Genomic DNA, 17,387 nt, shown 5'->3' on the forward strand with positions numbered 1-17,387 from the left:
ACCCCTCCTTGGGTTTCCGAGGCAGTATCACTATGGAAGTAGATTGCCCAACCTTCCTTCTGAGGAGTGGCTGGTGGGTTGGAACCACCAGCCTTCTGGTTAGCACTCAAGTGCTTTAGGCACTATGCTAGCAGAGCTCCCTTCTTAAATCCTCACTCTCAGCTAATAAGCTTGTCTTTCACATAACTTCTGCATTCCATCTCCTTCTCAAAACTTTTTGCTATTGGTGATACCCTCTGTCTCCCACATTTTCAACCTCTTCTTCTCAACTGGCTTCCCCTTAACATCTAAAAAAAAAAAAAAAAAAGTCTAGCACATTAGACTTTTAAAAAGTCTTCCTTAAGACCCTCCACATTGCCTCTATCTACTAACCTGTCCCCTCAACCCTCTCATTCCCTTTCTTTTACTGGAGTTAACACAATTTGAAATTTATCTGTGGGACTGTCTCCCCCATGAGACTAAGCTGTATAGGGTAAAAAACTATGTATCATTATTGTATGCTAACATCTAATACAAAGCTAATGCCTGACACCTGACCTCTAGAGAGTTCAATAAATACTTTTTGAATGAATAAGAATTAGAAATTATCACTCAGCATGTATGTATCTATAGGTCTTTAGGTGGCACAAGTGGTTTACACTCAATTACTAACTAAAGGTTGGCAGTTTGAACCCACCCAGTGGTACTGTGAAAGAAAGGCCTGGTGATCTGCTTCCATACAGATTTCAGTCAACAAAAACCTATGGAGCAGTCCTACTCCGCAACATGAGTTTGCCATGAGTCAAAACCAACTCAGCAACAATGAGTTTGGTTTTCTGGTTTCACATATTTGTCACTGGTTATAGAATAGTAAGATGTTAAAACTAAATTACATTAGGATTCAGTGTTGACTAAAACACCATGATTTGTTTTAAAATCATGGTACTTAGTTAAGTTGAATGATAGCATTAGCTCACCTATATCGTTCTCTTTCCCTCCTTCCTGGAAAAGAGTGGACCCTACAGCCATAGAGGACACAGGATTGGCAGGAGGATATCCAATATCTGTTCCTTCATTTGCTAATCCACTCTGGCGTAACTTAGCAGATTCCTGAGGTTCAGGACTCACAGATGAGAGTGTGGATAAGTGTTTAGGGTGGCGTTGCTTCTGTAGTTCCATGGCTCTGCCAACTGAACAGAAAAACAATGGTCAATGATCTGTGCTGCAAAACAGTTTTTAAAAAAATACATTTAATAATGTAAAAGGATCTGAAAAATGTCTGGAACATGGTGGGCCCTAGAACAATATAAGATGAATTATTATACAGTTAGAGATAGACAGACAGATGGAGGGAAAGACGGAGAAAGAGAAAGAAGAGAAGAGATGGAGAGGGTGAAGGAGAGAGGGAAGAGATAGAGGAGGGATGAAGAGAAAAGGAGAGGGGGAGATGAAGAAGAAGGGTTATAAGCAAAGTGGATGAGGAGATCAACAGTGAGGAGAGCAGAGAGAATGCTGAGAGATACCTAAGGAGCTGTACTCATTGGTAAAAGAGTGAAGGCAAAGCCTTAAACTCTGTGAACTCTTAGCAGGCCTCTCACCCCACTTTTCCTCCAATGCCCACAACTTCCTTACCACAATATGCATTAGAGATCATCCAGACTAATCCCCACTCTTTTCTTTATCCCTATTCGTATCAGTCACCATAAATGGCTAAAATCTCTCAGGTCATCATCCCCCATAGCACTGCACATTCGTACATAGCTTTGTACATTCCTAATCTAACCCCATCTTCCCTAATTCTTAAAATTCTTCTTCTGTACCCCCTTGAACTCATGGTAAATATCTGTGAAATCCTCCATCTTAACCTTCTTTCTGAAAATCTCTGTCATCTTCTCAGTGTTTCTCAACAAAAGGAACGACTGGCATTTGAGTGATAATTCCTCATTATATGGGATGTTCAGTATCACTGCTCACAACCCCCATCCAAACTAAGGTAATGTTTAAAAATACATTACTGCCAAGGTTGAGAACCACAACAGGGCCTCATTATTCTCCCCCTAGATCACGAAATAAAGCACAACAGAGAGGTGGATGGATCACATAAGAAGTGTGGAGAGAGTCAGTAATATATGTATAAAGAGATGAAGCATAATATGTTGGAGAGGTGTACGCACACTTTGTTTTCTTAATTTATTAACAATCATGAATTGAATGCAAACAAAATCAGAACAGGTAAGTACATTATAGGCAACTGATATAATACTATATTGCATTAAAGAAGATGTTTATGACAATTACGTAGATACACAGGAGTACTAAGTTCAGAAATAACACTGAAAAAACAAGGTACATTGGAAGTTAAGAGGAATTAGTTTACTAATTAATTAGTTTACCAGAAGTGTAGTCTTCTCCAGCAATTCATTCTAGCTAAATGAGTCTCTTAAATTAAGACTGCATGGAATGGTGGGAATGTAACATTTCAAACTTCAACATACTTGCACTGTTGTCATGGCGGCTTGGTCTCCTTGGAGGTCCCAGGATGCTGGTGAATCCTCTTCGCTTCCCTTTCTCTTCGCCTTCCCTATCTTTTTTCATACTCTGCTAGAGTGGACAGACAATTAGAAACGTAAGAAATGTGTACAAATAGATTAATTTTACTGCTTTCAAACACAGAATGCAATTCTGATGGTCAACTGAAAGAAACTTGTTAAATGTAAATAAAGGACACAAAGATAGCACTCATTAGCAGTGGGCACACAGTGTTATGTACATATCAAACTGAAGGTGTCTTCTGAAGTCCTTCAGAGCTGACTGGAAAATAAAAAGGTAGTTTGACAGCATATTTATCAGGAACTTGTTCTATGCAATTCACTCACTCACATTCATTTACTAAGCTTATAATGTGTGAAGGCGCAATGCAAAAAGCTGGTGTTACAATGATGAAGAAACAGACTAGGTCCTCTCCCTCATAGAGTCACAATCTAATAAACATTAAACAAACACAAAAATAATTATGAAATATAACGATACCATAAAAAAAAGAGCATAAGGCACTAAGGAGCTGGGAGATGGCACTCTGTGTAAACCACTATTCACACTTTTCATGTTCTCTAATAATTTGCTCTTACTCAGAATTTCTCACTAGATTTTCAGTTTTTTGAGAATAAGGACCATATCTTTTAATTATCAGTATACCTAAAACAAGACAAAACAAAACTCACTGCCATGAAGCTGATCTGACTCATAGCGACCCCTCCCTTTGGGTTTCTGAGGTGGTATCACTACAGAAGTAGATTGTCCAACCTTCCTTCCGAGGACTGGCTGGTGGGTTTGAGCTGCCAGCCTTCTGGTTAGCAGTCAAATACCTTAGGCACTACACCACCAGAGCTCCCATTAATACACCTTGTTGTTGTTGTTGTTATTTGCCGTCGAGTCAGACCCAACTCACAGCGACCCCTCCTTGGGTTTCTTAGGCAGTATCACTACAGAAGTAGATTGCCCTATCTTCCTTCCAAGGAGTGGCTGGTGGGTTTGAACTGCCAGCCTTCTGGTTAGCAGTCAAGTGCCTTAGGCACTACGCTACCAGAGCTCCTTTTAGTACACCTAGCACTAACAATTAAGAAAAGGAAACCACTATAACCAAATGTAAAGAAGCACAGAGACCCTTAGTCTCCTGGGACAATTCAGTCAATATATAGTTCACAAACTTCATGTTCTGCATCCTAGTGAGGTGAGCAGCATCTGGGATCTTAAAAGCTTGCAAGCAACCATCTAAAATATAACTATTGGTCTCTACTTGTCAGGAACAAAACAGAAAGAAGGAAAGCAAAGTCTCAAAAAAGAAAACTAGTCTCCAGGGCTAATAGCCTACATGAACCATAGCCTCATCTACCCTGAGACCAAAAGAACTAGATGGTGCTCAGGTACAACTATCAACTGTTTTTATCAAGGCCATAATAGATGGACCCTGCTAGAACAGGAGGAAAATGTAGAAGAGAATTCAAGCTCTTAAAAAGTCCAGACTTAGTGGACTAGTTGAGACTAGAGGACTCCCTGAGACTATCACCCCAAGATACTCTTTAAACCCTCAAATGAAACTATGCTGAAGTCACCTTTTAGTGAAACAGACTGGCACACAAAATAAAGGATATTACCCATGAGTGCAGTGCTCCATTGCAAAATCATCTATATGAGACCAAAAGGTCAACAATTATTCTAAAGCAAAGACGAGAAGACAAGGGGACAGGGAAACTAGAGTACTGGGAATGGAGCAACTAGAATGCAATTAAAGAGAATGTTGACTCACTGTGAAAAATGTAATAACGTCAACTAAACAATTTGTAAAGAATTTGTCAAATGGGAACCTAACTTTCTCTGTAAACTTTCACCAAAACCACAATAAAATATTATTTTTAAAAAAGTAGAAGTACAGAGACCTGACCCCTCTATTATTATTCTGGTCTCACCTTGATTTTTGGAAGGAATCCAATCCGACCTCGCTTGTGCTCTAAATTTCGAGGCTCTTTCACTTTTACTCCCAAATGTTTCATGTACATGAGAATGACATACTGCATTGTTGAACTGGAAAGGAAGGGGTTAGTAAAATAAGACTTCTGAGATGGGAGTGTGATTAGAATAAAGTCATAAAATGACATTAACTCCAAAACTCCAACAATGGACTTCCTAGAATTAATTTATGAAACAAAAAAATAAGGAACTGTCTATTCACTGTAGACAGAAAAGGATTCCATTCAAGATACCAGGATATTAGACAACAGGCCACCAGAGGGAGACCACAGCCTGTATTTTTAAGATAGAAGAAATAATTCATAACTTATAGGCCTGACAGGAGAAAATACAGTTTGTTTGTTTTCTTAAAATCCCAGGATAAAAGGTTGTATTACCTCTTGTCTTCTTCTACAGCCTGAGCAGTCATCCTAAAAGCAAAAACGTTTAAACATGAAATATGAGAGTTTAATAAAAGAGTTGTTATTAAACCCAGATATCTGAAACAACAGAACAGAGCTGAATGCCTCGTGCCCTACCCTAAATCTGTCACATAGAATAAAACACCGAAAGAACTCTAATCCACAAAGGGACTAACATGCTTGTCATACTCAGATCAAGTGTATATGTTATATACCAAAAAATATTTCCAAAGCCATGAAAATATACAACTTATTTTTGATCAATGATTAGAAATTTTAGACTTACTCAATGAATCAACACCCATAAAAAAGAAACACAAGAACTTCATCAAAAATAAAATAGGAAAAAATTTCCAGTTTCTCAAGCACTGTGACAAAATAAACAGCTCCACATACAATCTGACATTCCTTCTAAATTTGTTCAATGCGTACTTCAAGCATAATTAGCATTTCAGTGTTGTTGTTGTTGTTGTTATGTTCCATTGAGTTGGACCCGACTCATAGTGACCCCTCCTTGGGTTTCCGAGGCAGTATCACTATGGAAGTAGATTGCCCCATCTTCCTTCCAAGGAGTGGCTGGAGGGTTTGAACCACCAGCCTTCTGGTTAGCAGTCAAGTGCCTTAGGCACTATACTACCAGAGCTCCCAGCATCTCAGTAAAGAGGGCATTTCCACATATACTTCTATTACTTACAACACTTCTTCAATTTTGGCAACAATATGTTCTGCACATGCCCGTTCCTTCTCCAAAGTTACCCGGTCCTTGTCTCGCTCTGCATCAAGTTTAGTCAACTCACTTTCAGCCAAAGTCAGTCCCATACTACGTTTTTGCCTAAAGAGAATAGGAGAAATTTCCTGATATAACTTAAGAGAAAAAACATTTTCCTCTGATGATGTCTTATCAGAAACCCCATAGTCATGAGTTTCCAGCAACAGGCCAAATGACACATTTGTGCCCATTATCACCCATACCAGAGGAAAAAAATTCTAGAGACACTCATTCAATAGAACACATATCCTAAAGGAGCATACTTAGCACAGGCATAGTACTGAGCTCAAATTCTGAAAGCACCTGGAATAGACCACAGACTCTCAGTTCCACTCTAATCCTTTGACTCCAGATGTTCATTATGTTTTAATATAGTAAGAAAGACCATATGTTCTATCTAGTGTGCTAAGATAAGGAGGGAGTCCCTAGGTGAGGCAAACAGTCAAGCACTTAATTACTAACTGTAAGGTTGATGGTTCAGAGGTATCTCAGAAGAAAGGCCTGCTTCCAAAAGGTCACAGCCTTGGAAACTCTATGGTGTAGTTCTACTCTACACATGAGGTTGCAATCAACTTGACAGCAACTGAGTCTTTTTGTTTTAAGATAAGGATTAAATGTGTAACCTTTTCCTATGAGGAAAAAAAAATTAATTCAGAAGGACCCTATCAGCTCAAGATTACTAAGATTACCGAAAATCTTCCAAGTGCCTCTGAACTTCTGGGTGGACTCTTTCTTGCATAGTTTGGATATAATGGCGATGTAGATCCTCAGGAATAAGCTCAGGTCTTCTTTTCTCTGCATTATGAAAAGGAAAGAAGTATTTCATCTAAAGGTATGCTTTGTGCATTACAGCTAGCAACATATCAAAGCTACTTGGTGCAAATTTAACTTAGAATAACCCAAAGAGAAGTTCTTCAATACTTTTTACATATTTGGATTCAGAATTCAGATTTCAATTGCCTTTAAATGTATCATAAACTCTCTTTCTGTTTCAGGTAACCAACTAGTCACTACATGACACATAAAACCTTCTTTAGAGATAAGCTACTTATCTACAGAAAAGTAATACTCCAGGATATTGGTGCTCCCAACTTACCTAGATCTGTAGATATTTCATCAGGAACAGAAACTTTCAGGTGCTAAAACAAAAATGCAAACAAAACATGAAATAGCATGAAGGGCTTTTCAAGCAGTATGTAAGTGCTTATATAAACTAAAGGGATACAATTAAGGAAACCTGTTCTTAAAAGCATATCCACACATTTACTGCATTTCATTCATCCAAATTTCATAGCTGTGAAGCATTCTATTGTTTAAACTTGAAAATAAACCCTTTTCCCAAGGATCATGCTGCAAAGAAAATATCTACAGTGATTTCACTAGGTTACTGAATGTGTCCGTGCCATATTTATTCTTAATGAAGACAATGGCTTTCGCTTTCGGGAATCATTGGTCATATAATCAGTTACGTTGTTGTTGCTATGTGCCATCGAGTCGGACCCGACTCATAGCGACCCCTCCTCGGGTTTCCGAGGCAGTATCACTATGGAAGTAGACTGCCCAACCTCCCTTCCAAGGAGTGGCTTGTGGGTTTGAACTGCCAGCCTTCTGGTTAGCAGTCAAGTGCCTTAGGTACTATGCTACCAGAGCTCCCATAATCAGTTATACATCATTCAAATCAATATAGGTAAAACTTAAATATTGTGTATATTATTGTAAGAAAAATTTTCTCATACATAATCATGATTTTTATTTTATGTGTTTGAGATACACTATAGAATACAATAATTTTTCTACATTAAGTTAAAGAATCATCATAATAGTCATATTGCCAATGAGAAGATATTAGATGACAATGTTGAGTTTTTGGAGTCTTATATCTCTAGTAACTTACTGTTGAACTAACTAAGGTTATTATAATTTACCTCTTCTTAGCTAGGATTTTCATGATAATAACTGTAGTTTTTGATCCCTTTACCAGGCTGCTGTGTTTTTCCCTCATCAATTTGGGGAATGTCTGGAAAAAATGTATTAATTTGCATTTAGAGGAAATATCTTAACCTCTTTACACTTATTTTATATAGTATGTGTACTACTTCCAGAAATTAAACAATTCCTTTAAGGTCTGAGGTTTTAAGTTTTAAAATAAATCACTGCCAAGAATTAGAGATCTCTTATTCATTTAAATAAAAATGAAATGGGTTTTAAATAAAGCTTTCTCTTTAGTTGATGACACCATGTGGTAGCACAAATCCACTTTCTTAAAAATACTTCTAGCACAAGTGCAAAAAATATACAAATGTCCATTTGTGTATATGGGTATTTATAGGAAAGAAATATCACCTGTAGTACTAAAAGAATTAGAGAATTAATCAGAATTCTGGTTACACTTTAATGATAGACTTAGACCATAACTAGTAAAATGTAAAGTTTTAACTTAGCTTGGAGTTCTGTTAAGAAATGTGAGATTCAAATAGTGCTCACTATGTGTTAAGATGTGTTCAATGTTGGAGATGCAGTAGTGAACAAACAGACAAATATATCTGCCCTGATGGAATTTATACTCAAGGTAGAAGAGCAGGAATATAGATAAATAAAAATAAATGAATAAATAAATAATACATAAGTTCTATGAACAGAAATAGGAGTTCTAGTAGCATAATGCCTAAGGCACTTGACTGCTAACCAGAAGGCTGGCGGTTCAAATCCACCAAACACTCCTTGGAAGGAAGGTTGGGTATTCTACCTCCATAGTGATACCACCTCGGAAACCCACGGAGGGGTCGCTATGAGTCGGGTCTGACTCAACGGCACATAACAACAACAACAATATGGACAGAAATAAAGCAGGAAAGGTGACAGAAAGCGAAGGGGTGAAATTTGAAGGAGGATGGTCACAAAGGGCCCGACTGAGAAGGTAATTATATTTAGCAGGCTACTTTGTAAAGGAATGTGAAGAAAATGGGACAGGACCAGGAGAGAGAAATGGAACCAAAATGGATTTGTGTGTTTGTTTGAAGAAAGGAGAAATAATAATGTTTGTATGCTAATGGGAAAGATTCAATAGAAAATAAAAAACAGAAAGAAGAAATAACTGTCACAACAAGGTCTTTGAGTAAGTATGAGGAAATAAAAAAAAAATCTAGTGCACAAGGGGAAGAGTTGATATTAAAGAAGACTGTAGACAATCAATCAATAACTAAGGCAGAGTATGATGGAGACAGGAGATGAATGCCATAGAAGTTCTCTTCTATATGTTTTAAATTTCTCAAATAAATAAATAAATAAATAACAAGGTCATCAGCCGAGAAAAGGATGGAGAGGAAGTGATGGAGGTTTCAAGAGACTGAAGGTATGAAATAGTTATCTAAGAGAACTGCAAAACTGGAAGGACTAGGGAAGTGCATCATGATTACCCAGGAAGCACCAAGGGCTAACAAGAAGCTCTGCTGGCACTGAGGTTAAAGCACTGGGCTATTAACCAAAAGGATGGTGGTTTGAATCTACCCAAAGCTTCATGGGAGAAAGATGAGGCAGTCCTACTTTACACTATAAGGTCACTATGAGGTGGAATCAACTTAGTGGCAGCGGGTTTGTTTTGCTATTTACCCTACAACAAGGCTAATAATAAAACTTCTAGAGTTTAAAAACCTTATTAAGATTTCCACTGGTAAAATAAAATAATGTTATTGTTTATTTCACCATGAGTGACATCTTTTCCATCACTTTTTAGTTAAATTTGTACCTCCAAACTTCAAAAACACCAGTCACAGTTCAATTATGCAAGCATTATTCCTTACATCCTAATATATAATGTATGTATATCATATGATCTCTTTCTCACTCCCTCACTCTGGTTAAGTATATGCATATAAACCCAAATATACATATACTGTGAGAATTCACATGCCTACAACTGATATGTTGTTGTTGTTATGTGCCATTGAGTCGTGACCTCTCCTTGGGTTACTGAGGTGGTATCACTACAGAAGTAGATTGCCCAACCTTCCTTCCAAGAAGTAGCTGGTGGGTTTGAACCGCTAGCCCTCTGGTTAGCAGTCAAATGCCTTAGGCACTACCTAAGGAGCACTACCAGAGCTCCTACAACTGATATAGAAAGGATGAAAAAATAAATCAAGAGTAATCAATAAATGAATATAGGGATGAAGCTATATGACCTAATTTTTTTGTTTGAAAGAGACACTATCAAATACAGCAACAAATACATGAGTCAGAAAACAAATGGATGTAAGGATGTTAAGGTAACTGGGACCTCATCAAAACTAAATATTTACATTCATCAAAGGACTTTAATAAAAGAGTAAAAACATCAATTAATAATTGAGATGTAATACATATGTCAGAGAACACAATAAATTCCAAAAACCAGGAAGGGCAGATTAGAAACAGGAGGCCAATAATTCAATGTGCTGAAGCAAAGATTATAATATTAACTTGACAACTTACTGCAGATCGATCCAAGAAGAACTGGTGAAACTCAAGGAAGACTCGACGAGTCTCCTTGGAATTGGTCTGTTTATACAGGTCTGAATAGAGATAACAGAGCTGCAATAGAGAACAAAATGGAAAGTTACAGTGAGAAGTCACAAAAAGTGTAGTCTGCTACATCTTCACTGAGTAGGAATGTTTGGAATAGGTAGGTCACCATAACAATACCCTTATCACCATTTAATAAAGTCTTCAATAAAAAATTAATTAATAACATTTTAAGTATCTTTTACATCTATACTTACATGTCTGAAAGACTGAAAAAAGTCTGTCATTTATTATGAATATACGAAAAGCTGAATAGTATATGAATCAATATAATATCTCTAAATTGGCTAAATCATAAAATATATTACCAATGTTGCAGGGTCAAACTGTGAAACCACATGATGTAAGAAAACAGCCAAGTGAGCAGGGCGAGATTTTAGCAGTTCAATGCTCTGGAAACAGCTGCACTGTCCATTGATCTAGAAAAAGAAATAGTTATTTATCAGTAACTCCAATACATAAATCAAATTATACCATAGGTTCAACTTAACAGAACCATTTTCACTTTCCCCCATCTGAATTATTTTACATTTTAAATCAGATTTAAAAAATTAAGTCAGATCTTTCAAAAATTCAAGATTTTAATATTTTCACTAGATTTTATTAACAATAGAGACTATGGAATCTCTTCATCTCAAAATGCATCATCTCTTGGGGATAGGTTGGAAAAAAGATCATCTTGAGAGAATGGAATTACGAAGATGATTTTAAGGAGCTCAGGTATCTGTGAATCTGTATGTGGAAAACAGTCTAACAACATTTATGAAAATATAATGGAAAGCTTTTTACCTAACAATAAAATAGCTCTTTTCTTTTACTATTGGACTAATTGCAGAAATGAAGGTGGAAAGCAGAATTGTATGATTTTCAGTAGGGAATTCCTAGAATGTTTGTATATTCTATAAATACAATGAGCACAGAGAACAGTAATAGTTTAGGTAAGCTAGCATCACAATTTCCATGTAACTTTTCACATTACAATAAACCAGAAAAGAAAGTTAACCTAAGAAAATAATCTGGATAAGGATCTTTAGTTTTCCCATTGGAAAAAAATTACAAATTACTATTGATTACTCAGGGAGCTCTGGTAGCATAGTGCCTAAGGCACTTGACTGCTAACCAGAAGGTTGGTGGTTCAAACCCACCAGCCACTCCTCGGAGGGAAGATGGGGCATTCTATTTCTGTAGTAATACTGCCTCAGAAACCCAAGGAGGGGTTGCTATGAGTCAGATCTGACTCGACGGCACATAACAACAACAACAACATTGATTTGTCAAGGAGCTCCGGTGGTGCAGTGGTTAAAGCATTTGGTTGCTAACCAAAAGGTCGGCGGTTCAAACCCACTAGCTACTCTGCGGGAGAAAGATGAGGCAGGCTGCTTCTGTAAAGATTTATAGCCTTGGCAATCCTGTAGTGCAGTTCTATTCTGTCCTACAGGGTCACCCTGAGTTGGAATCAACTTAATGGCAATGGGTTCAGTTTGTGTTTATTAACTGCACAATGACCTAACTCTTACAAACCTTCCAAAAAAGAAAACTCCAGACCCAGATTTACTGGAGAATTCTACCAAATAAACATAAGCAACAAATAACATCAGTTTTAATCAATCTTTCCCAGAAAACAGAAAAGGAGGGAATATTCATTCTATAAGGCCAGAATTACCCAAATACTAAAACCTAGCAGTGGCATCACATAAAAGAGACATCACACAGAAAGAAAACTACAGACCAATATTCCTCATTAACATAGACATAAAAATTCATGGTAAAATAGCAAATTAAATCCAGCAATATACAAAATGGATAAAACATTACAATCAATTGGGGTTCACTCAAGGAATTAAAAAACTTGTTCTATATTCAAACGGAGTCTCTGGGTGGTATAAATAACTATCATGCTCAGCTGCTAGCTGAAAGGCTGGAGGTTCAAGTCTACCCAAAGGTATCTTAGAAGAAAGGTCCGGCAATCTACTTCTGAAAAATCTATGATTAAAAACTCTTTGGAGCACAGATGTACTCTAACATATGGGGTCCCCATGGGTCAGACTTGATGGCAACTTTTTTTAAACCCCTCAACATTCAAATATTAATCAATGTAACTTACTATATTAACAGACCAAGAAAAAGCATATGATTAAATTCAATATTCATTTATGATAAAAACTCTTAGTAAACAAAGAACAGAAGGAAACTTCTTTAGCTTAATAAAGGGCATCTACAAAAAACTACAGCTAATATCAGACTGGTAAAGAGAATGAATGCTTTCTCCCTAAGATCAGGAATAAGACAAGGCTGTCTTGATTCATCACTCCAATTTAACCTCACATTGGAAGGCCTAGCCACTGCAATTAGGCAAGAATAAGTATACTGTTAGGAGCTCTGGTAGCATAGTGCCTAAGGCACTTGACTGCTAACCAGAAGGCTGGAGGTTCAAACCCACCAGCCACTCCTCGGAAGGAAGGTTGGGCATTTCTACTTCCATAGTGATACTGCCTCGGAAACCCAAAGAGGGGTCGCTATGAGTCGGGGCCAACTCGATGGCAAATAACAACAACAACAACAACAAGTATACTGTTTGGAACATAGCTGAATATGTAGAAAATCCTAAAGAACTTAAAAAAAATTCAATGAAATAGTAAGTGAGTTTAACTAATACTTCAGGATATAAGGTCAATAACCAAGCTAATCAAATTCCCATATGTATGTGTGTATGTATGTTTTTGTTGTTGTTGTTATCTGCCATCAAGTCAGACCCGACTCATAGCAACCCCTCCTTGAGTTTCCGAGGCGGTATCACTACGGAAGTAGACTGCCCAACTTCCTTCCAAGGAGTGGTTGGTGGGTTTGAACTGCCAGCCTTCTGGTTAGTAGTCAAGTGCCTTAGGCACTATGCTATGAGAGCATGTGTGGTGTGTGTGTGTGTGTATGTATATATATATATACATACACACACACACATACACACCATGAATGAACAATTAGAATTTGAAATTAAAAAATATATATGTATATGTATATATACACACACACATACATACCATTTATAATAATACTCACTAAAAAACAAAATACTTAGATATAAGTCAATGACCTAACTCTTACCAGCTTCAAAAGCAAAGACATTCCTACTGGTCAAAGCTGACATACGCAATTAACTCAAGGGAGTAACTTCAAGTTCTTACAAAGTCATTTCAAGCTCCAGAAAGTGTTTATTTTCACAGCAAATCAGACATCACACAGAATTATTTTTTAGAAAAAATGTCATCACCTGTTCATGTTCAGTACCAAAATCATCATCCTCTGCTCCAATAATATGAGGTGCTATACGGGTTGGAGGACTCCCAATAAGTGATTGTGTATCCTAGTAGTATTCAGCAAAAAAGAAAAGAAAAATTACCTGATGGTCAAACTTCAGAGAAGGAGTAAAGCCAAACTGACATTAAAAAAAAGACATGATTCAACCTTTTTAATTATTAAAGCTTTGGGGTTTTGTTCACTTTTTTTTTTTAAGGTTCATACTTTATTTTCAAGGAGTCCCTGGGTCACATAAACTAACAGTTTAGCACTTGACGACTAGCCAAATGACTGGTGATTTGAACCCACTCAGAGGCCCCTTGGAAGACAGACCTGATGATACAGCCTTGAAAACCCCATGGAGCAGTTATACTCTGCACACATGGTGCTGTCATGAGTCAGAATCAACTAGAGGGCAACTAACAACAACAACAACTTTATTTTCAAAGTATTAGTTCTCAATTTTCAAGACCATGAATCATTTTAGCACTGAAGACCACCACAATAGTGCTAACTGCTTCTTAGTGGAAAGAACATTTGCTCTTTACCCACTATAGCCTTGGCTATCCGATTCTGAATACTTCATTTATTAATTCATATATACCTTGTTACAGAAAAAAAGTGAAGTTGGCTTACATAAATATTTGTAACAAATAAATAAATAATAAAAGTGAATGTGGATAAAAGGACAAAGGGAAATGAGAGCAGAAATTATAAGGCAAAGTTTGCACTTCAAAAGTACTAACCAAAGATTTCCATTAATGTCACGTGAAAGTTATTGCTGAATCCTATTATTTTTTGCATTTTTCAGTTACTTTCATAAGAGTATAATGCAATGTTTTTCAACTTGACATTTGGGCCAAGTAATTTTTGTTGTGGGGACTATCCTGTACATTGCAAGGTATTAACCAACATTCCTGGCCTATAGCCATCCACTAGATGCCAGTAGCAGCTCCCCAGTCAAGACAATCAAAAATGTTCCCAAACACTGCCAAATGTCCCCTGGAGGGCAGAATCAAGCCTGCTTGAAAATCACCGGCAAAACGAGGTAAAATTTTCCAAGGAATCATACGAATACTGCTATAGTAACAAAGAGCAAAACTGTAGAAAGAAATTGCAGGTTGGCAGATGGCATCACCATGCAATAGCTCAACTATTTATTAACTAAGTTGGATTCAACATGATAAAAGGTAGTGTAGGGGTATAAATGTTTAATATATAAAAAAAATGTTTGAAAATCACAAGTACCAAAATCAAAAAGACGACACAGCATTAAGAGGAATATGAATTTTGAGAGAAATAGGAAAAGAATAAGTTTGGTTTAAATCTGACAGAAGTTAAATATGTAGGCTCTTGAATTCAGCAAAAACAGTAGGGCTAGAAATGATGATTTTGGAGTTATCCGCACAGCTGTTATACTGAAACTAGGGATGTAAGTGGATCTACAAGTTATAAACAGAGTGAATAATACGTAGCTGTAGCTCTTCCCTCCTTACCTATGTTGCAATACAATGTATATGCATGCATCTCTGAAACTTGATTTTATCTTTTTTACTACTTTTTTTTTTTTTGGTACTCTAAGGCTTTAATAATTAAAAAAGAAAAGGTAGAACAACAGAAATCAGTTTAGAGGAAACTTCTGATTGTACATTTGATTAGATGTCTATGATTTTTCAGTAGTCCTTATGTTGCTAAGTAACAATTAATACATCACAAAATTCCTTTAAATATTTTACTATAAAACTTTTTTTTAAAATATAACTATAAAACTTTAAGCAAGTCTAACAAAAAATCAGAACACTAAAATCATTCAACTAAGAATATGTAAATTATCAGATATTTCTATTATCACTTAAGTATAAAGATAGGTAAAGAAAGTAGTATCATTACATGCATTTTATACTCACGGTATCCTGAATAACTTCACTTTTGTCTGGGCTTTCCTCTAGATAAATCCTTTCTTTCGGTCCACTTCTGGGGCTCTAAGGCAAAAAAGGCATTTAGCTAATTTCAACAGGCTCATCACAAAGGGATAAGGAAAAATAGTGTGAATAATGTTCTGAATTTCCTATTTGTCTTTGAAGCTACTAAATATCCTTCATGTAATTCCTGGCTTTGTTACTTTCTTCTTGACTTTGAGCAAATCACTTATTCTCTCAATGTTTAAGTTTTACGTTGATAAAATACCACAGGACCAAAAGAACAGTTTTACCTAATCTCCAAACCTGAAGACTAGTTTTCTACCAACTAAGCTCTAAATGAATATATTATACATCTCATACACAGGACCAAAAGAACAGTTTTACCTAATCTCCAAACCTGAAGACTAGTTTTCTACCAACTAAGCTCTAACTGAATATATTATACATGTCAAACTTGTTATGTCAAATCAAACTCTACTGTTAGCTCTCTCCTTCTTACACTACTGTTCTTTCTAAGTTAAAAGCATTTTTTGTTCTATTTATAGAATTGAAATTAAGCTTCTGCTTGCTTTTCTGTTACTACCTCATGTGAAAACTGTTGTATAGATTTTTGTAAGATACACAGGTATGTTTGGGATAATCTATTAAAAAAAATAGGCTATGTGACATGCAGAAAATGCACTCTGGAAGGATGAAAAGCACCTCAAAGCAACAGCAGTCATCTTTCAGCAGGTGGAAATGAGAAGTAAGAGACTTCTATAGTAATGCCAATAGGGGAGACAGATACATGCTCTTCATACATGTACCAACAGACCACACAGAAAACAGGAGTTTCAAATATAAGCCCCATCTCTGAGAAATGGATGACTCTGGGTCTCAGAAATGAGACATAAAAAAAAGAGAATAAAATCTTGTCACACCAAAAATGCAATGAAGCTATCAAAGATACTGGGAGATCGTGTCAAAAGAACATGGAATACATATTGAAGGGACTCCCAACCAGCAAAGAAAAAAAAAGGGGGGGGGGACCAATCTGAGCATCAAAAAGAGTAATGACTATAATGGACTGAAACACAACAAGCAAATATGTTAAAATAGGATTTTAACACGTACACCCTTCTTAATGGTCAACTGTGAAATTTGTTAGGGTATCAACTCTTCTGAAAACAAATACATAAACAGAAAGAATTCCTGTATTTCTGTATAAGCTATATTTTAGTGTAACCTAATAGCTAATGAGGGAAAATTTTTCTTTTTAAAATTCTATCTCACAAATGCAAAAAGACAAAAATGATAACATTACCACTTTGGTGCTCTTAATTAAATAATGGATCTAGGCATTTTGATTATCAATTGCCACATGAGATGAAAGCTTGATGGGGAACTTTGTAATGAAGAAATTGTATTGAGATCACCTAACACATTAAAGAAACAACCAGACATCTACCTTCTAACATGATGGCATAGGAAATACACAGTACCATATGAACTATTCTCGCCAAATCACAATGGCGACCACTGCCAAACCTTAATCTGATCAAAAGTAAATCTATCAGTTTTCAGGAAATAAAAAACAGAGAAATATGTTAAGAACTATGAAAATACTATTAGAATGTGAGTTATTATGCTGGATACGACTTGGGACTCAGTTTCTTTAACATAAAAATGGCAAGGGGAAAAAAAATAGATCAACCAAGCAAGTACTCCTCAACCAAAGGTAAAGTGAAAAACTTGACTGGATTCTAATTCAAACTACCTAGGATTTACCTTAAAATAATCCAGTGGCGGTTCTGGCAAGATGGAGGACTAGGCAGAAAGACTGCACAGACCCGCTCCAACAAGGAAAAGGGAAACCAATTAACACAGACACAGAAGATAATCCTGGACCCCTGAGCCTTGAAGGGAAGGATATAGAAGTGGACTAAACCCCAACTAGCA

General features: G+C 36.5%; 1 protein-coding gene across 1 annotated transcript in view; it reads right to left on the reverse strand.

The window, feature by feature from the left end:
- Positions 1 to 17,387, reverse strand: part of ARHGEF12 (Rho guanine nucleotide exchange factor 12) — a 135,596-nt gene that overhangs the window by 93,143 nt on the left and 25,066 nt on the right. The window contains exons 7-17 of the mRNA XM_007955910.1: positions 15,435 to 15,509; positions 13,502 to 13,594; positions 10,542 to 10,652; positions 10,144 to 10,242; positions 6,773 to 6,815; positions 6,366 to 6,471; positions 5,602 to 5,739; positions 4,884 to 4,916; positions 4,446 to 4,560; positions 2,475 to 2,580; positions 957 to 1,169 (exon numbers count right to left, since the gene is read on the reverse strand). Of these exons, the coding sequence (XP_007954101.1) occupies positions 957 to 1,169; positions 2,475 to 2,580; positions 4,446 to 4,560; positions 4,884 to 4,916; positions 5,602 to 5,739; positions 6,366 to 6,471; positions 6,773 to 6,815; positions 10,144 to 10,242; positions 10,542 to 10,652; positions 13,502 to 13,594; positions 15,435 to 15,509 (1,132 nt within the window). The remainder of the gene's footprint in view (positions 1 to 956; positions 1,170 to 2,474; positions 2,581 to 4,445; positions 4,561 to 4,883; positions 4,917 to 5,601; positions 5,740 to 6,365; positions 6,472 to 6,772; positions 6,816 to 10,143; positions 10,243 to 10,541; positions 10,653 to 13,501; positions 13,595 to 15,434; positions 15,510 to 17,387) is intronic.

The sequence above is a fragment of the Orycteropus afer genome, unplaced genomic scaffold (assembly GCF_000298275.1).
Source record: "Orycteropus afer afer isolate SDZICR_OR568_19922 unplaced genomic scaffold, OryAfe1.0 scaffold00545, whole genome shotgun sequence".
Taxonomy (NCBI): Eukaryota; Metazoa; Chordata; class Mammalia; order Tubulidentata; family Orycteropodidae; genus Orycteropus; species Orycteropus afer.